General features: G+C 40.5%; 1 protein-coding gene across 1 annotated transcript in view; it reads left to right on the top strand.

Annotated features, from left to right (window-relative positions):
* The window catches only part of FARP1 (FERM, ARH/RhoGEF and pleckstrin domain protein 1), a 166,628-nt gene extending 146,312 nt beyond the window's left edge, over window positions 1-20,316 (top strand). The window contains exons 19-28 of the mRNA XM_018564646.1: window positions 555-792; window positions 2,779-2,909; window positions 4,866-4,934; window positions 5,351-5,440; window positions 5,795-5,877; window positions 6,841-6,953; window positions 9,162-9,325; window positions 12,545-12,652; window positions 14,804-14,955; window positions 19,561-20,316. Coding sequence (XP_018420148.1) covers window positions 555-792; window positions 2,779-2,909; window positions 4,866-4,934; window positions 5,351-5,440; window positions 5,795-5,877; window positions 6,841-6,953; window positions 9,162-9,325; window positions 12,545-12,652; window positions 14,804-14,955; window positions 19,561-19,642 — 1,230 coding nt within the window. The 3' untranslated portion in view covers window positions 19,643-20,316. The remainder of the gene's footprint in view (window positions 1-554; window positions 793-2,778; window positions 2,910-4,865; window positions 4,935-5,350; window positions 5,441-5,794; window positions 5,878-6,840; window positions 6,954-9,161; window positions 9,326-12,544; window positions 12,653-14,803; window positions 14,956-19,560) is intronic.
* The last annotated feature ends 743 nt before the right edge of the window (window positions 20,317-21,059 follow it).

Below are 21,059 nucleotides of genomic sequence, written 5' to 3'. Positions count from 1 at the left end.
TAGTCGACAAAACGAAACAAAAATAATTCAGATGACTAAAATACAACGTTTCAGTTGTATTTTAGTCATCTGAATTGGTGTTATAGTTTTACTTACGTTTTGCCGAGTAAATCTCCAGTAGAGAAAATTGCATGTATTTTCGTCATAGTTTTAGTCCTATTAACTTACCTTTTTATTTTGTTTTCACCACTAAAAACATACAGCTGATGAAAACTATTACAAATAATTTTAGTTGACAAAATTAACACTGGCATTGGGGTGACATACAAAATGAATGACGCTGCAACATGTTGATGCATGTAATGTGCATTAACGTGTCGCTGAAATTCCTGTGTTAACTGGAATGTATAAGCGTAAATGGGCCCTTAATCTTACCTGAATTAGTGCAGCTGCTTTATCTGTGGACCACATATGTATGTGCATACATCATAACACCATCATACTCCCAGAAATGTGCATTCTAGTCCTTAAGAAAGTAATCTCCTGTGACTAAGATTAGTTCTGATAATATCTGTCAGTTCTATATTTCTTAACACTAATGCTTTTCCTTTCAGCAATTCACAACTAACTTTCAGAGGCATTATGAGGTGTTGATGGAGCTGGAGAAGGCAATAAAAAATTCCCGCAAACTAGAAATTCTGTGCAGAGACTTTGAACAGGAGAAGGTGTGTTATCTGCCGCTGAACATGTTTCTCCTTCGACCCCTGCACAGACTCATGCACTACAAGCAAATCATGGAGAGACTTTGCAAGCACTACTCACCAAATCACGTCGATTTCCGGGACACTCGAGGTGAGAAGGAAAGGACAATTACAGAATTACACAGGATTAACAATGGTTGTTTGTAATGTATCTGGCTATGTTTAGTACCCATTTCAGGGTTATTGTGAGTGTACACTGAGTGGCCAGATAATTGTGACCACCCCATCAGTACTTCGTTGGGCCACCTTTTGCCTTCAATACTGCGGGGATTCTTCTTGGCATTGACTCCACGAGATGTTGAAAGGTGATGCGAGGAATCTGATACCATGCCTGATGAATAGCACTGTCCAGTTCTGTGAGATTTGATGGTTGTGGAACCAGCTGCCTGATGGCTCTTTCAACTTCGTCCCACAGATGCTCAATTGGATTGAGATCTGGTGATTGTGGGGGCCACCTAAGCAAGGTAAATTCTCCCTCATGTTCTTGAAACCACTCCTGCACAATACGAGCACCGTGGCATGGCGCATTGTCTTGTTGGAAGAAGCCATCTCCATTGGGATACGCCATCAACATGATAGGATGAACTTGATCAGCAACGATACTTTGGTATGTTGTGCTATTCAGACGTTGTTCCACACGAATTAAAGGGCCCAAATCATGCCAGGAAAACATGCCCCAAACCATAACACTGCCCCCACCAGCTTGAAGGGTTGTACTCATGCATGTGGGGTGCATGCTTTCATGCTGTTCCCGCCAAATTCTCACTCTGCCATCTGCATGATGCAACTGGAAACGTGATTCATCGGACCACATGACTTTTTTCCAATGCTCGACTGTCCAATCCTTGTGTTCCTGTGCGAATTGGAGACGTTTTATCTTGTTAACTGCAGACAGCAAAGGTGTTCGAACAGGCCTTCGGCTTCCATATCCCATACGATGCAGTGTACGGCGAACAGTGCGTTCAGAGATCATTTGAGAGGATCCCTGATTAAGATCTGCAGTAATTTGATGCACTGTTGCCCTTCTGTTGTCTTGTACCAGTCTTGCCACTCTCTGTTCTGCCCTAACATTCACTAGCAACTTCAGCACGAAATTATAGCTAATTTGCCTACAAACGTCAGGTGGACATAATAATCTGGCCACTCAGTGTATATAAAACGTTTTTGGGGGGGTATTTTAAAGGCTTTGACTCTCATTCAAATTCGATTAATACTATTCAGTTAACAGTGCAGCTGTGGTGAATTCTGTTTTGCTCATTTTATTCTGATGTGAGCTTCATGCAATCCATTGCAGCCACAGTTTAGAGAACTGCTCATGTGTAAAGGTGGCCTCAGTCAGGACTTCTCCCTGCCAACCCACAATCCTCATTCCTATAAGAGTGCACTTGTAGACACGGATGTACGCTCATTGAGCAGGTGCTAGACTGGTTGGTAAGCGTTAGCTGTGAAGTCAAACAAAGTGCAGCTACGGTTTTCTGACAGATTTAAAGACAGGTACATTTTGATTCAGCCTCTTAAATAGTCTTAAACTCTGCTGCCAGTTCCCAGGGTGTTTCCCTTAAAATACAAGTATGCACAGCAGACTTACCCGCCCAAAGCACCCCACTTCAGCTCTGCAATGACTGCGATTTCCCTCATTGTTGTTGCTGACATCTTTACTCAGCTCTGTTCTGGGTTCGTTGCCTTCAGCCACCATGACTGGCCAATTCAGGATGACCTAAATCCTAAGTTCCCCCTTATGCCACCACTGGCATAAGGGGGAAATGGTCACAACTAGGACTTATTTTCGGGGTAGGTCTTATATTTTAGCAATTCCCAAAAATAGTACTAGGTCTTATTTTCGGGGAAACACGGTAGCAGGTTTTTCAAATTTTTTTCTTAGAGAACAGGGATACAAGAGGCAATGCAACACTTTTCTGGCATTATTGCTGTTAGGAATGTCCTGCACAAAATTCAGAAAGTAATGATGTTACTGACACATGCAGCAAATTCAAGTCACACACACACACCTCACACACACACAATTTTTGTGCAATTTCTGTAAAACAACTGAAAAATGTTCTGGACTTTCCAACAGCTGCTCTTGCTGAGATCTCGGAGATGGTTGCACAACTCCACGGAGCGATGATAAAGATGGAAAATTATCAGAAATTACAGGAGCTCAGGAAAGATCTGACAGGCATTGAGAATCTGGCGATACCTGGCAGGGTAAGCAGTTGAAGAATACTGTGCTGATTTCCTTTATTGCAAAGTCCTGGTGGTAAGAGAATTAATAAATAGTGACATGGGCTCCTACGATTGAAGCTCACATGCTTGCTTATTAAATTAAAGTAAAAGGAAGCTCCTGCCTTTCCTTTAAGAGACCCTGTTGTCAGAACATTTATTTAAATAAAAATATTCCCATAAGAATTTATGTGCATTTAATGTATTTTATGCATGGCATTTACCTTTAAAAGCCTCCCTTGCATGGACATCAAAAAGGCCTGAGACTTCTGCTGGTAATCCCCTTCTTGGATGTGATGTCTGCAGCTCCAGCAGACTCAGGTGTCACTCAGGTATAGCAGGGGTAAGCAACCTTGGAACTCCAGCTGTGGTGAAACTTCAACTCCTATCATGCCTCTGCCTCAAGGGGTCATGAATGTGGCTGTCAGAGTGTACAACAGCTGGAGTAATGAAGTTGCCTACCCTTGTTCTGTAGTATTCATTTCCCTCCTCCACCGGCAGATACAGAAATGGTTATGTAGGGAGGTGAGTGGAGAGGCGAAGGAGCTGCACCAGCACAATAATTAGACACTTCCAGAATAGAATTTCTAAAGTTGGTGACAGGGACTCTTTAGAGTGACATAAGGTGTCATAACAATGAAAATTCCAAACATGCATACCTGGTAAAGAAGCCAGCAGACACTTAACTTTTCTGCTGCCCACAATGCCAGAACATTGCTTCTTTTTTTTTTGTTTCAATAGTTTTTATTATTTCCATTATAAACAGAAAACATACATAATACAGTGACATAGCTAGGATGCTAAAAAAAAAAAAACCAGTCACCTTCATGGTTACATTCGTAATTTCGTTATTATGTTTTAACTGTTAACGCAGAGATCTATCAGTACGAAGTGAGCATCTTAAGGTGTTTGTCGAAAGGGAGCTTCTTTTTTTTAATTTATTTTTTTATACACAAAATCCATATATAGAACGGACAAGTTATTGCAATATATCCCTTGTATTCCACTACATTTTACATTATACTTCTACAAAAGTAGGAATATTGGATAGGAGTTACCACTTCTGCAGTTTCCATTGTTCAAATAAGAGGGTAGTCTTTTTATCATATGCAAGAGCAGTCACCCTGTAATCTACTTAATCATGAACTCGGTGAACATTTTATGGGGTGAGTGAAATACACTGATCCCCATAATTCAAGCTGACCTGTGACAAAGAAGCTGTCACAGGTCGGCTCTATTGATCAGGAACTCGGTGAACACATACCGCCATTCACTGAGTTCCCAATCCTCTCCCTGCAGAGAGCATTGACTGTCAGTCACCGCTCCCCACCAAGATTGCACCCCCTCTCTGTTTATCCAGCGCTGACTGAAGGAACGGACAGGGGTGGGCACTAGAGAGGCAGAGCCAGCTGTCAATCAGCCAGCGGGGCGGATCTCGACAGTATTGTCAGGATCCATCCCAGCTGTGGAGCGTCCCTGCGCTCTCAGTATATAGGGGGCAATAGCCCCCTATATACTGAGTTTTGGGTCACCAGAGGACATAATATATGTCCTCCTTTGACCCTGAAGAGAACTATGGGCAGAAAAGGCTGGGCCATAGTTTTCTTTTAACTGCTCTAAAAGTATACGTTTAATAATGTATAAAGGTTGGCACAAGCTCACATCCATTGTAGCGTAGGCTTACAGTTCGTGTTTATTTAGATGTTTAATGTACTTTTAGTGGGTAGATGATTAGTACACTTTAAAATAATCTACTGATAACTTGATTTTTTGTTTTATTTTGTGAATATACTAAAAGATATTTGATTAGACAGGTAAATTATTGTGTAAATTATCTCCATTTTAAAATGTCTCAGTGTCAGTATTTTGTCTACTGTGTAGTAACATTGATTTATCTCTGTATTCCCTTCATGTCCATTTCAAACATTGTTTTTCTTTCAGGAGTTTATTAGACTTGGAAGTTTAAGCAAGTTATCTGGGAAAGGCTTACAGCAAAGGATGTTTTTCCTGGTAAGTTGACCCTTGTCTATGAAAACCATATAAACAGGGTAATAACTGCTTAAAGGAAATCTGTCAAAAGCAAAATGTGCGGGATGCCAGTTCTGACCTTATGAAAGTGTTATCTCCTTTGCTGTCTCTGGGGCAAACTTGCAGCCCACAAAGTCAAAGTAAAGCTTGAAATTCACAATGGCGTACCATACCGCAAGTTGTACGACAGCCTGGCAACTAACATTTTCAGACAGATGTCTGCAGTATGCGCCTACCTCTCTCATGACTGGTTTCCTTTGAGGAGCACTGATAATTTAGGAACTAATACCTGTTTTACCAGTTAGAATTTGTTTTATTCACAAAGCATTGACGTATTGTGATGATGTAGAGCACACAGAACAGAATTCAAGGTACGGTATTCTTTTTTTTTTTTGCAGTTTAATGATGTGTTGCTGTACACCAGCAGAGGGCTGACTTCTTCAAATCAGTTTAAGGTCCATGGGCAGTTGCCACTGTTTAATATGACGGTAAGGGTCTCTTTTAGCTTTCCTTCTTGGATATCCCAAAACACAGTGCAATCATAGTATTCAAACAGGTGATATTGTATTAGCAATTGCAGGTGCGCAGTATCTGAAGCCATCCATTGTTCTGAATAGTCTATATTGAGAAACCTTGCAGAACTTTAGTTGCTTTATGTGCATGATGAAACTTTTGCATGCCGTAGTCACATATATTGTAATGCTGGATGAGAGTTCTGTTTCATGGTTCTGTGTGCGCATGTGCCTAAAGACTTTACAGCATCTAATAACTGTATGGGGAAGGAGAAAAATGTCTTATATATAGAGCTTGTTATAGTGTTCTTTTTTTATTAATAATTTTAGGTTGAAGAAAGTGATGAAGAGTGGGGTGTATCCCACTGTTTGACCCTAAGAAGTCAAAATCAAGCTATAGTTGTTGCAGCAAGGTATGCAATTTACTTGAATGAAATTAAAATGTATTGAAATACACTGCCTGGTCAAAAAAAGTAACCACCTGGATTTAGCTAAGCAAATAGGTAAGAGCAATAGGGGTTGCTTCAGATGGTCAGGTCTAGGTTTAGCAACATTATGTGCCAAAAACTGAGGTCAGCTACCTACCTGAATATACTGAATAACGAGGTTTTTCCATCAATGGATTCTTTCTTTACTATTGGCATAATGGGTATATTCCAAGATGACAATGCCGGAATTCATGGGGCTCAGATGGTGATAGAGTGGCTTAGGGAGCATGATACATAATTTTCACACATGAATTGGCCACCACAGAGCCCTGACCTTAACCCCATTGAGAATCTTCGGGATGTGCTGGAGAAGACTTTACACAGTGGTCCGACTCTCCCATTATCACTACAAGATCTTGGTAAAAAAAATGAATGCACCTCTAGACGGAAATACATGTGACATTGCATAAGCTTACTGATACGATGCCACAGCAAATGCGTGCCGTAAACAAAGCTAAAGGCAGTGCAAGGAAATAGAAATAGTGTGAGTGAATTATTATTTTTTGGCCAGTCAGTGTAGTTTTAAATAAGACAATGTAGGGAGATATTTTCTGGCACCTCCTATTTTGGATAACATGACTTTTCTGAATTGTAAGATTATATGTCCAAACGCTGAAGAAATATTGTAATAATTAGCCATTTGTTTTGCACTTTCTAAAGGTATGATATAATGACAACATTGCTTGGCATGAGAACTCCTGATACTTGTTCCAGGTCAGTGTCTCACAAAGTGCCAGCATAGCAGCCAGGCAGCTAGCATTTTAGGGAGGAGAGGTCTGCAGTAGGAGGATTGACAATTCCTTCAATAGTGGCTTCATTTAACATTCATATTTTATTTACATAGTTGCATTGTGCTGAATGACTGTGTTCTTTGGTGTATCTTTTCAGTTCTCGTTCTGAAATGGAAAAATGGAGTGAAGATATTCAGATGGCTATTGATCTGGCAGAAAACAGTAGTGGTCCTGTCCCTGAGCTTATAGCTAGCAGCCCCCCTGATGGCAGTAAGTAAACAGACCAATAGCTGAATTATAATCATGAACTCTTTGTGAATTTTGGTTGTACAAATATCTTTATGTTGCCCCTTTTTGTAATTCTGCACACGGAATATTTGGATCACCAGGACAGAAAATGTTCATATTACTGGTAGTATTATGTCATTCACATGGAAATGTATCATGTTCATTCACAAGAAAGCATGTGCACATTCTCCTATCGCTGCACTGTATTTACATTTGCTAATAAGAGTGACGTTAATCCTTTGTTTTATTTATCTGTAATGTCGGTTCAGGGTGATAACTAGCAATGTCCTTCAATAGATATATACTGGTGTCTCATGGAAACAATCTTTGAAATGTTTTCTTTTCCTATTTGGAAACAAAATTGTTTGTTAAATATTAGTAGAACTTTTCACTTTCTTATCTTCCTCTAAAACTGAATTGTTGATTTCTGGAATAAGTGCATCCATTAAAAGATCATTTCACCCGGCACTGAAGTATAGAGTTGAATGTAATCAAGTGTATTTAAAGGAGAACTATGAGGTGAGTGCTTTTCACTCACCTCATAGTTCTAGCCGACCTGTGACAATGAGTCTGTCACAGGTCGGCTCAGTAGATCGGGAAGTGAGCGAACACATACCGGCGTTCGCTCACCTCTCGATCCTGTCACGGCTCTCTGCCGTGACAGGGGAGGGGCTGGATTACCCTCTCCCCGCTCCGATCTGACTGGCGGAACGGACGGGGGAGGGGGCGGGTACAGCTGGCTCTGCTTCAGCTGCGGCGTCTCAGTATACCGAGAGCAGTAGCTTGTGGTATACTGTGGCGTCTCAGTATACCGCGAGCTGTAGCTCGCGGTATACTGAGCTTAGGGTGACGGGAGGACGCTAGTTTGTGTCCTCCCGTTACCCTAAAGAGAACTATGGGGAAAAGCCTTAACCCCATAGTTCTCCTTTAAAGATGCAGCCATATAATCCTGATCTCAGATGATCTGCCTGCTATAGTTCCAGTTCTTTTCTTTCTGCTTCTATCATTACTGGAAATGTTTCCTCTATGCTGTCAAGGCAGAGGAGTATTGTACGCAGGGGGGTAAATCCTGCATTTGAAACCACCAAAGTAATCATTTCTAGTTTTGCTGAGAAGACGGTATAACCATACAGGTTATGGGTGAGTAAGGACTAAAGGGATTGAAAAGCTCTCAACTCCAATCAGTCCCTTGCACAGAGGTGGACAAACTCCGGCTCTCCAGCTGTGGTGACACTTCAAATCCCATCATGCATCTGTCTCAGGGAGTGATGTCTGTGGCTATGAGGACTTTGCACTGCCTCATAGTTCCACAACAACTGGCTGGCTGAAGTTTGCCCACCCCTGGCCTAGCACATTAAAGCCGGCTTACAAAAGGTAATCACATTTCCTTTCATCACATATATCCCAAAAATAAGAAAATTATTCCTTATTTCAAAGCAGTGGGCGGAGCCATGCAAATCATTTATTTATGCCTCCACAGCCAAATGCAAACCCAGAAACGCTGGTGCAAATATTTTGCATGGCTCCCTCCACTGTCCTAAAATGAGGAATAATTCTCTTATTTTTGGGGTATGCAATAGAATGAGACATGTAAATACCTTGACTTTACTGTGCTACACTATAGCTTTACTGAGAAATGTTTCTCTTTTTCTTGCATTACTCAACACATTGGGCAAAACTGCTCTATATGTTCATGAATCTTCTGTCAGGCTGGCCGTAGCCAGGCAGATATTTCCCCAATAAGGACAGGCTGGGAGATATCTGCTCATCCTCGATCTTGCCAAGACCCACCACTTATTATTGTGCAACCTACCTGACTAAAATAAGTAGAACAAACACAGTCGTTCTTTCCCTCTTCCCATTAAGAAGATAAAAGGATTAGCTAGGTCACTGTTAGAAGCACGTGTTATTGTCCCTTTGTGCATCCCCTAATGGCCCAGTCTGTTCCCCAAATATTGAATCAGGCTGTCAGCTTAAACATTTGATGCCTGAGCTTTAAGTAGCATGCATTAATAATTCTCTAATCATATGGTAGTGGTTGCGGAGCATTCTAGGTATTGTGTGTCTGTGCTATATCCAAAAACCTAGCTTATCAGATAAGCAAATCTTTCATATTGAAAAGTTATTTACTATAAGGCCTGGAGTGCAGTCATTGATGCTATTGTGACACTGATATTCATATTTTGTTAGAATCACCGGAGGAAGGTCCCGCTGATCAAGAATCTGAGGATGACTTGAGCTCTTCTCGCACATCCCTGGAACGACAATCACCTCACCGTGGAAACACTACCGTTCATGTCTGTTGGCATCGGAACACAAGCGTTTCCATGATTGATTTCAGCTTTGCTGTGGAGGTATGGAGCATTATAGTTCAGCATACATGGCTCTTCCCATCCTTTCTATATATTGTTATATAGATATATATATATCTATCTATATATAGATATATCTATATATATTATTAATTACTTACAAGTAATGCGGTATTAATATTTAATAATTGCTTCTCACAATTTGTTCAATAAGGCTATATTGTTCACCAGACCATGCTGATATTACGCTGAAACTCTGGTCCGTTATCTACTTCTAGTAGAGAAGAAGGAGAGAGAGAGAGTACAAGGTATAAACTGGATACTAAAGAGGTAGATGGGAGCAGACTGCATGTTACTATGTGTTTTGTCTTTCCCGAAAAGGCACAAGGCAAAGAAAGTTAATCCATGCTGCATATACCGTATTTTGCGCTCCATAAGGCGCACCGGTGCATAAGACGCAGGTCAGTTTCTGACAGAAGCTGCAGTTAGTGATCGCTGAGACAGGTGGCGCTGTGATTACAGCGCCACGGTCTCAGTGATCACACAGCAGTCGAAGAACGGATGTTCTTCGTCTGCTCTAGGGGCTCTATGGTGAGCTCCTTTCCCGTGGTATTCGGGTCCCCCAGAAGAGCGGGGGACCCGAAAAACACGGCGGGGGGAGCGTCACTGCCGCTCGGTTTTAATACAAGTGATCTAAATAGATTACTTGTATTAAACGAGCAGCGGCTTCCATTGTACGTTTAGCTCTGCTTTAGCAGGACTAAATGTACAAAAAACTAGGTATTCACTCCATAAGACGCACACACATTTTCCCCCGCCTTTTGGGGAGAAAAAAGTGCGTCTTAGGGAGCGAAAAATACAGTAATCACAATGATCTATCTGTTTGTAACAGAGGAATGTAACAAAGCAGATCAGACCCCACTTCCTTGTGTCATATTTTGAGTGTTCACAAAATAGAAGCAAAACAAATGCAATCTGGTCCCCCTCACTCTCCAATGCTCTGTTTCCCAGTTCATAAAAACAAAAAAGTATATAAATATATAAAGTATAAAACAAAATCTATCTGCTCTTCCTGTCTCTGATGCTTGTGTGACTGGAAAATGATAAATACGGTGATTGCCAAGGAGCTCCGACCAGCTGCTACTGCTTGTTTGTGTCTCTCTCTCGGTCTACTAGTAAATAGTAGCCTAGATGACTGAAGAGAGCAGTACTGTCTGCTTAGAAAACGCAACATGTTTTACTAAGACCATAGGGCCGGTATCAATGGGTTATGGGCCTATGTTGATGACATCAGTTTGAGAGACTACTGAAATCATTCAAAGTGCATTGACAGGTGACCTCCTTCTGACCTGCAGTTGCTTTGCTTCAAGTGGGTTTTCTATTTTCATAAACTTGCATAGGATTGCCAAACACAAAACAAACACAAGGCTGTTGACACGGGCCCTAAAAGTGGCATTTGTCATGTTGCGGAAAATGGATTTAGTTGTATTAGATGCACATCACCTACCTTCAGCTTTAAGTGCATTTGATGGGTGGGTTGGTATCAATAAGAGAAGTTTGGGTTTACCGGGAAGGACATACAGTACATAACCTATCTGCTGACATGGTATTGTGCTGTAAAAGTAGCTGAGCATTCTTAATTCAGCGAATAGCCCTCACCCATTAACCTTTACCCTTTAAATTAGCACTTTTCACAGCAAAACAGTGATGCTTTTAGTTCTGTATTATACAGGAACACCTTTCAGTAAAACGTACTACTCTTTGCATTTTGATTTTATCTACAGCCAATACATCAGGGAAATGTTTTTAAATGTAATAAACATACTTTACAAAATGTAAGCATTGTGTAATCTATTGTCTGGGATGCTAAGGCCTTGGGGTTTTCTGATGGAGGGGTTTTCTATCCTTACAGCACTACGCAATAAGTAGTTTGTTACTTTTAAAATTGATCTTTCTTTTCCCCCAAATCTCCTCTAACATTTACATCAAGAAGAACAAAATGTCATGTGACTCTTTTGTATCATTTCTGAAAACAAACAGCAGTATTTTGTTCTTTATATCTATTTAGGTGATTGGTTTCCAGGTAATGATTCCCATATGTGTAAAAAAGTAGCAACACGTGCAGTTTCCAGTAGATGGCAGCAGTTTCCTTTGAAGAAAGCTGGCCATGCTGAACTCTTAAGATATCCAGTAGAATGTTTTAGATTTCTCTCTTAGATATCATAATGTTGGCAGATAATGTTGCCAGAGTATTTGTAAGTCAATATGTGTAACATTTGCTACAGAAATCAGTCCAAAACTTTTTTTTGAGTTTTAAATGGAGAATGGGAAGCTTTTATCCTGAAGGGTCTTATGTCATCTCCAATACTCTGGTGGAGATCTCTTCCTACCACCTATCTCCCCAGTCTGGGGTAGTCATTCCAGAAGATCTCCGTAAAGCAGAACCAGCCTGTTGCACATTTTTAAGTGACGGAGACAAATCATCATTTAAAGATAAGGTTCCATTCTTTCCTGTCAAGGTGCACTCTGAAGTTCCTTCAATCAGCTCATTGAGCTGCAGGCTGCCCACAGTTTTTACTCTGTGTGGGCTTGTTAGTGTTTTGTTACATCTCATCAGTCTCTGAATTATTACTGTTCCAGTGCCCCTTAATGATTGATAAAGGAAACAGTTTTGTTTTTCTTTACTTTCAGTCAAATCTGTTTTTTTGGTGTTCAAAAGGGACACATGTCTCACCCCTCTGCATTGTGATCTACTCCTATTGCTTCCTACAAAACAAAAGCATGATGGGAATTGACTAGTTACTGACTTTTATGTTTGCCAATTCCTCCTGTGGTTGGCAGTAGTCCATCAGCCTCTGAATTACTTCCGATCCTGTGGCCCTTAGAAACAGATTTTACAGGAATTAAAAACTTCTGTTTTTCAAAATCAGTTAAGCAGGGGCAACCTACATATTTCAATCAAACAGGTTTTTGTGTGTTGTAACAATATAGTGATTCAGCTGTTCCAAGTGCATGTGTAAGTTTTATGTTTAATTTTGACACTTATTAGTCTTAAGATATAATGTGCAATTACTGATTGCGTTATGATAGACTGTTCAGAATATGAATTTGAAGGCTTTCTTGCCCATTCAGCAAACCTGTAGGAAGCACATACATATACAAATGTTTGAGGCTTTCCCCATGTATTTCCACTGACGATATATTCATTCGTCCCTATTTCAGAGTAACTCTGTTGTAATAATTTTCTTTTCCCTTTGTCAGAATCAGCTGTCGGGAAACCTGCTTAGAAAGTTCAAGAATAGCAATGGATGGCAGAAACTTTGGGTGGTATTCACAAATTTCTGCCTGTTTTTCTACAAATCACATCAGGTAAATGTTGTGGGGAACTCTAACCACCTAAGTGACCCAAGCATGCTAAAAAGCAGTAACTAGTAAATGTGAGCCTATTGTTTTAATAAGAAAATTCAGGATGGGTTGTAGTTCTTATGACTATAATATTGTATGTATATTTATGTCATTTCTAAATATTTGGTACATTCGCTTTCATATTGGTGCAGAGGGCTATGCCCTGAAATATTGGTGCAGAGGGCTATGCCCTGAAATATTGGTGCAGAAGACTATGTCCTGCCTTATTCCCCTAGTGGTAACCCTACCTATAATTCCTATACTTGCAGTAACCCTCTCTTATTATACTTCCACTGCTCATGCCATAATGTGCAAGTATACACCGCAAACTTACCTGGCTGGTTGTCGTCCTCCTTCGGTGATGGATCCAAATTGTCCCTATTCACTCCATCCACCAACATCTTCTCTTAGATATAACAGTATATGTTGGATTTATAGATGAAACTGTGATACCACACCCCAGTAAGAAATTCAGCAACACCAACAAATATATATCGTTTGTGGGGGGTTTTAGGAATTGCCATGAAACCTTATATTAAATATATTCAATATTGAAATGTATTAAATACCGTGATTAAAAACCCCACATACATAAAAGTAAATCAATTGCATATCTTCATAAATTTGATTAGAATCTTATTCTCTTCCCCTTGCGGTTCAACACGTTTCACTGTTGTGCTTTCTCAGGAACCACTGGTAAGTCTGAGTAATCAATACCTAGCAAATATTAAATGTTCACAAATCACAAAAAAACACCTTAATGATATATGGAGCAAGTATTAACTAATAGCCAGCCTTAGGGAAGCAACTCAGTTCACTGGGGGAGGGGCCTTCAAACACAACGCTGAATATTATCTGGGAAGATATATGTTTGAAAATTACAATATTCCACCGCATACTGGTGGAGACTAACCATAAATACAGTATTATAAGGGGGAGTGGTCTTTTCTTATAACTTTTTTTGGTGAATTAACATTTAATATTTGCCACGTATTGATTACTCAGACTTACCTGTGGTTCCTGAGGAAGCACAACAGTGAAACGCGTTGAACCAGAAGGGGAAGAGAATGAGATTGTAATCAAAATTATGAAGAAATATGTATGCACTTTTTGTAAATCTGGGTATACTAGTATGCAACGTTATCATAATGTGGAGCATGTTAACATGTAATATATACATTTTATGTAGTGTGGGTTTTAAATCATGTTATATATTTAATATAAGGTTTCATGCTGGCTTTGTTCTAGTCATCTTACAGTTTCCAGGAATAGGCTGACGATGTACACTACACTACACACGTGCTGCAGGCTCTTTAAAACATTGTCAGGAGACAGGGAAACGTTTTTTGTTTTGTATAAGAAATATGCAAAGTCTCTTCTATTGAAACAAACTCCTCCAATTGTTTTTCCTCACTAAAGTTCTGTTTTAATGAATCCCTTGTTTGCACTCATCTCTTCTGCTCTGGAATCCTTTATGCTGAAGACTAACATTCCTGTGCCAAATGATACCAGCATCGGGTAACATTTCTGTAAAAACTTTGTTTTTGTAGCGTTATCTGATATATATTTTGAGTGTTACCTTTTTTAGGGGTGAGAGACACCCAGCAGGACTCCTCCAATGACAGTCATGTCCCCAGACTCGCATCCTTTATAATCATGCTTTATTGTCATTTTAACCCATCCCCACAAATATCTTTGTCAGGATTTTATTGCCAGAACATTAAGAAAAATTAGTTTTTGTTCATATTCACCATCACTAAGTGTGGGGTTGGAAGGATTTTAAACTTCTGACGATGTTTATATTGCAATCCATGCCTTCCTGACCTTGTGACAGCCACGCCTGCATTTCTTGCAGAGAAAATCTCTCCATTGGCGCCAGAGACAGAAATAAAAACCTGACAGGGATGTTGACTCTTCTCAGCTCTGTAAATGACAGGAAATGTAAATAGACTGTGTATAGTTTGTATTCAGACTTCCCAAGTATTTTATGAGTAAACCTTTTTTTAGTTTAAGGTATATTCTGCATGTATTATATTGGCCTAACAGACAAAGAATGTGTCGGAAAATATAGGATACTAAATGCCTCCGTTAAATGTGTCATGCTTCTATTTTCAGGATAATCATCCATTAGCCAGTCTCCCTTTGCTTGGCTATTCACTCACCATTCCCTCTGAATCAGAGAACATTCATAAGGATTATGTCTTTAAACTGCATTTCAAGTCTCATGTCTACTACTTCAGAGCTGAAAATGAATACACCTTTGAAAGGTAAATAATAGAGAGAATATTGAATTTTTGCTGAAGAACAAAGTGAGAGCTATTATGTCATTGCCTACAGGTTTATATTATTCAGCAGTATCTTCCATCTTAAGGAACATCTATTCCCTGTTTATTTTATCCATGTAATATTTTGGAGAACACCTCACTCAAATGTTTTGGGAAGGAGGGAAATGGCTGACCCATGTTAATACATCCCTCTGGGTTAAAATCTATTATATCAGTGCATATCCTAATGTGTGTTAGTTCAGGAGATGAATTGGTTAGGTAAGTATTGTAACAGAAGGGATCGCCTCAAAATCAACCTGTTGCCTTAAAGGAGAACTATGGGGGTCAGTGTTTTTCCCCATAGTTCTCCTTAGGGTAACGGGAGGACACAAACTAGCGTCCTCCCGTCACCCTAAGCTCAGTATTCCGTGAGCTACAGCTCACGGTATACTGAGACGCCGCAGCCGGAGCGGATCCCGACATGGACGTCGGGATCCGCCCAGCTGCGTGAGTGACAGCTGGCTCTGCCTATCTAGAGGCAGAGCCAGCTGTACCCTCCCCGTCCGTTCCACCAGTCAGCGCTGGCAGATCGGAGCGGGGAGGGGGGAATCCAGCCCCTCCCCTGTCACAGCAGAGAGCTGTGACAGGATCGAGAGGTGAGCGAACCCGGTATGGGTTCGCTCACCTCCCGATCTACTGAGCCGACCTGTGACAGTCTCATTGTCACAGGTCGGCTAGAACTATGAGGTGAGTGGAAATCACTCATCTCATAGTTCTCCTTTAACCATTTGGTACATGTTGCTCATATATTGTTCTAACATAACACACATTATTATTTGCACAGTGTTTTTGTGTATTGTTTAAAACTGCTGCACTTGTTTGTGCAAGCTTATAAGACCTTGTGTTCCCAAAAGACTTTCACCACCTACAGCTTACTCCATTTCTTTTAATTTAACAGCAGGGTTCCCAATACCCTCCATAGTGAAAGAATTGGAGTACAAATATGATCCATAATTCATTTTTTATTTAATTAAAAGTCGTCATCCTGAATATCACAGCAACAAGACTCTAATTTGTTTTGGCTCTACAAGCCTTAGTCATAGCTAACTTGTAATCTATCATATCCCTTAAATCACGGGTGCCCACAATTTTTTGTGTTAAGATCTACTTTTCAAATGACGAGCTACATGAGATCTACCAATGAAAAAAACCTCCCTCTCTCTATCTCTCTCTCCTGGCTGTCTCTCCTTGCTCATCGTCCTGACTGTCTCTCCTGGCTGTCTCTCTTGGCTGTCTTACCTTGCTCTCTCTCCTGGCTGTCTCTCCTTGCCCATCCTCCTGACTGTCTCTCCTGGCTGTCTCTCTTCGCTCTCTTGGCTGTCTCTCCTTGCACTCTGCCCTGGCTGTCTCTCCTCTCGCTCCTGGCTGTCTCTCCTCTCGCTCCTGGCTGTCTCTCCCCTCGCTCCTGGCTGTCTCTCCCCTCGCTCCTGGCTGTCTCTCCCCTCGCTCCTGGCTGTCTCTCCCCTCGCTCCTGGCTGTCTCTCCCCTCGCTCCTGGCTGTCTCTCCCCTCGCTCCTGGCTGTCTCTCCCTTCTCCTGGCGTGCTCTCCCCTCGCTCCTGGCTGTCTCTCCCCTCGCTCCTGGCTGTCTCTCCCCTCGCTCCTGGCTGTCTCTCCCCTCGCTCCTGGCTGTCTCTCCCCTCGCTCCTGGCTGTCTCTCCTCTCGCTCCTGGCTGTCTCTCCTTGCTCTCTCCCCTGGCTATCTCTCCGGCTGTCTCTCCTTGCTCTCTCCTGTCTGTCTCTCCCGGCTGTCTCTCCTGGCTCACCTTGCTGTATTTTGCAAACAGTGCAGTGCAACAGGCTGTGTAACCTAATATTCTTTGATGTAATACATAGCACTTCAACCACTAGTATCCACCAGAAAGGTGTCAGGGAACTGGGCTCAGCAGACTCCGGCTAATAGGTAATCATGTGTGCACAGCCTAATTAATAAATAGGTCCAATATGGAATAAAGGGGCCGCCATTCACACCCTTCGTGATCTACCAGCATCAGCTTTGAGAGCTACTGGTAGATCACGATCTACCTAACGGGTAGATCGTGATCTACCCCTGCCTTAAATGCTATATTGGATTTTGACTTGTAAATCATGGAGAAGTTATGGATCATATTTGGACTCCAGCTTGAGCAAAAACCAGCAATGATTTATCTCATAATTACCACATTCAGTAACTACAACCCTCCTACAACAATATGGGGACATGATGTACAGAAAGAATCCATGTGTAGCAACAATTACAGTACACTTGTTACAAATATCAGATGTTTTCTTTAGTGAAAACTTAATGCGGTCAGTAGATACAGAGAGCTGAATATATATGCAGGCATCAACTTTTCCCCTTAAAGTTCACCTGTCATAAGAGAAATACTGTATGGGAGCTAATAACACCGGTGCTGTCATGTGACGGGGAGCGAATCACATGCTCTCCAATACCTGGAAGTGCCTGGGATTTCACTTCAATCCCGGTGGTTGAATGGAGTGGCACGGAAATGAGGAAAGGCAGGTATTGCTGAGGATGGGGTCATAAGCGATCCTTTTGCTTTACCAGGAAATCATATTAGGGGTAAAGCCGAACGATCAGAAAACCTTTAGTGACATCTGATCCTGAAATGCTGTAGCATCAGTGTCACTATGGTTATTATTGGCTGTTCTTAAAGGGTTTCTAAACCCTCCCGTTTTTTTTGCCTATATCTACTGCTGACAAGCAGTAGATATAGGCAAAAAGTTGTTGTTTTTTTTAAACGCTTTAACAGCGGTTTAAACTTACCTCGTTATTGCTGCACGCTCCGGTGCCGAGAATCAGGAACTGCTCGTGCGGCCACAAGGATCTTGGGGCGGGCGCATGCACAGTTCGGATTCTCGGCCGGGAGACGCGGAGAGACGCAAGCTAAGTCTATGGACGCGTGCACCCGCATGCAGACACCGCGGGATCGGAAATGCCTGTAAGCAGAGAGGAGTCAGCGCTGGATCGGAGAGCCGCTGCACCGCTGGAGGGACAGATGAAAACACCAGGAAAGAAGATCGGATTAAGAGACATCATTTAACCCCTTCGTGACTGACGACGTACAGTGTACGTCGGGGCTGCATCGGGGCAGCATCGGGGCTGTTTAAACAGACTCCCGGCGACTTTTGCCGCCGGGACTCTGTTTAAACTTGTAGAGCCGACTGTCTAATTCTAGGGCCAGTATTTTGGGGTATCTCTAAATTGATGACCTGTGGGGGCTTTTAAAGCGTCTTCTGTGGACTTTTTGGGGTACTGCAGTTTTTTGCTGTTTCCCGGACGCACGCAATTTGTAAACTGGGCATGTTGGGTATCGTTTTACTCGTTGTGACCTCATCTTTTATATTTAATTTTAAAAATGGGTATTTTGTTGTGTTTTGGGGCATTTAATTAAATTTATCACTAAATTTTGGGGTTTAATAAGGAGTTGCGCTAATATTGTGCAACATAAAAATTTGCAACTACCACCATTATATTGTATAGGGTCTTGGCATTCAGAAAATATATAATGTTGGGGGGTTTTAAGTAATTTTCAGGCCTAAAATGTGGAATATAACATGGGTGCAAAAAATGAAAAAGGCCTCAGTCATGAAGGGGTTAAGGTAAGTGCTAACATTAACATGGGGGGAGGGGAATTTTATTTTTACTTTAATGTCACTAAGTTTGAAGCAGCCTAATAACAACCAAAAATTAATTAATTAAATTATCAAGCAGTAATAGTGAGATTCATTCACAATGACTGCTTGATATAAATAAATAAAAAAAAGAATTTTTTTTTTAAATTGTGAAAGTGTAAAAAAATAAAATAAAGTGTAAATAAATGTAACAAATTTAAAATTATATATTTTTATACTATCAGTAATATACACATTAACCCATTACAATGAAAATCTTTAGCTGAACTGCAGATTTGTTTTTCACCCTAAGGGGTTAATTTTTTTTATTTCACCCTCGCATGACAGTGATGTATGCCGCTGTCATTAAGTGTCACACTTAGTGACATTGTATGCCAGATGACCACTTTTAGCTTTTAGAGAAAAAAGATTAAAATGTTAGGTTTTAGTTTTAGGCTGAGAAGTACAGAAAAATGTCTACAATTCTAGGGATGTGAGGTTTTTCCAAATAAATGACAAATAAATGAATGTATTTAATGCATTTTTTTTAGCTGGGCTGTTTTTCAAAAAAAAATACTACAAATCAAAACTGATGAAAGTGTTTTCTTTATGTTTTTTCCTCTTTTTTTATATTTTATATGTCCAAAGTGAGGCGTTAGACACACATATGTGATATAAATATATAGTCCTATCTGTCCTCTAAAAAAACAATATATAATATGTGTGGGTGCACTTTGTAGGAAAGTATATTACTGATGTGGAAGAATCACACAGCAAACATGTCCAAAGTGTCAGTCATTTACGAACAGAAACTAAAAACAAGCTCAGCCATGTAGGGGTTAAAAGTCGTTTTGTCTATTTTCTGCCCTATAGGTTATATATTGAACAGTTCCTCCTGCAAAACCAACTTTCTTTGTGTTTTCTTCATCTCACAGGTGGATGGAAGTGATTCGAAGTGCCACAGACTCCATCAGTCGCTCACGCCTCTTGAGCCACAAGGAGTCTCATTTGTACTGAAGTGATAACATTACCCTCCTCCAGAATCCCAGCCGCCTTTTAGCAGGAATTTCATACCAGCCCTTGGAGTTTTGTAAGGCCAGCTGCTCCACACAGGACAAGAGACTGCCTCTTAGTGACTTTTTCAGCTTTGTCGGGACAGATATCTTTTTAAACTTTTTTAAGACCATGAACCCTTTCCTGCTCTGAATTAACCCATCGCTGACCGCAGGTAGTTGGTCTCATCCTGTACAAAACATTTTGACAATTTGTTTGAATAATGTGTGCCAACATTAAAAACCTGTTGTCTCTAGTATAGTGACAAATGATTAATCTTGTATTCATATTCCTGGTTTTTAAATGTACTTTTGAATTCAAACACGTGTGTGTGTACACATGCAAAAAAAGGTCAATGGTTTTTCTTTGTTTTTGTTTTTTTTAAGTTATAAAGCTTTCTTCAATGCAATATTCATGCAGTATAGCTGTTTTTTTCCATAATGGTTTACATACATTCAAAGCACTTTAATCACCTCAGTTGTGAAAGCAAAGCAGCAGAAACAATAGTCCTAGAGAGTTCTAGAGAGTAGAAATAGAAGACTTTGCATTAGACCGTTTCTTGTTCTCTGTCGGTATTATTTTTGACACATTTTATTTTCATTTTTGCATCGCAACCATTGCTGTATAATGATTGTATAATTATTAGACTATTTCCTGTCATGGAGAAGCATTGCAGTAAACTTTTTATCCAAAAACACCAGTGTGCTTGCCTACTGCTGTTTAGTTAAATCAAGGTTCATTTCAGATTTTACATTGGCCAAGTAGACTACATTTTTCATTATTAAAGGGAAATAATGGTTTTCAGGCAGTTTTTTTTTAAATGAATACATTTGAGCCATTTTTATATCTAGTATAGGTAGTTTTTTTCACTACATATACAGTGGCTATAGAAAAGAATCACCTTCCTTTAAAATAATCACATTTTGTTGCTTTGCAGCCAGAAATGAAGACAGATACAGTGTTTGTTTTGTCCAGCTGTATTTACTCGTGCAACGTATCACACCAACATGTCAGAAAAAAAATTCAAAAACAGAATCACTGCATTGGAAAAAAGCTCATAAACTCAATCAGGTGTAGCTAGTCACCTTCTTAATGGCACACAAAGCCATTTGACTTTCAACTGTGATCAGCTGTGGGGGTCATTTTGATTAGCTCGGCATGAAAAGAGATTTCCTGGAGCATTTCAGTCCCTGGTAGTGCAACTGAAGCATGCATGCAACTATGGGTGGCAAGGCACTGTCAAAATATCTCTGGGATAAAGTTGTGGACAAGGCACAAGTCAGGAGATGGATACAAAAAAAGGTCAAAGGCCTAGAAGCAGAGTGATGTCTATGACAGTTATCACCAAATGTAACTTCTTGAAAACCAATAAATCATATGG

The sequence above is a fragment of the Nanorana parkeri genome, unplaced genomic scaffold (genome assembly GCF_000935625.1).
Source record: "Nanorana parkeri isolate BGI_ZX_2015 unplaced genomic scaffold, ASM93562v1 scaffold768, whole genome shotgun sequence".
NCBI lineage: Eukaryota > Metazoa > Chordata > Amphibia > Anura > Dicroglossidae > Nanorana > Nanorana parkeri.
The sequence above is the reverse complement of the archived record's forward strand: the minus strand, read 5'-3'. Positions and strand labels throughout refer to the sequence as shown.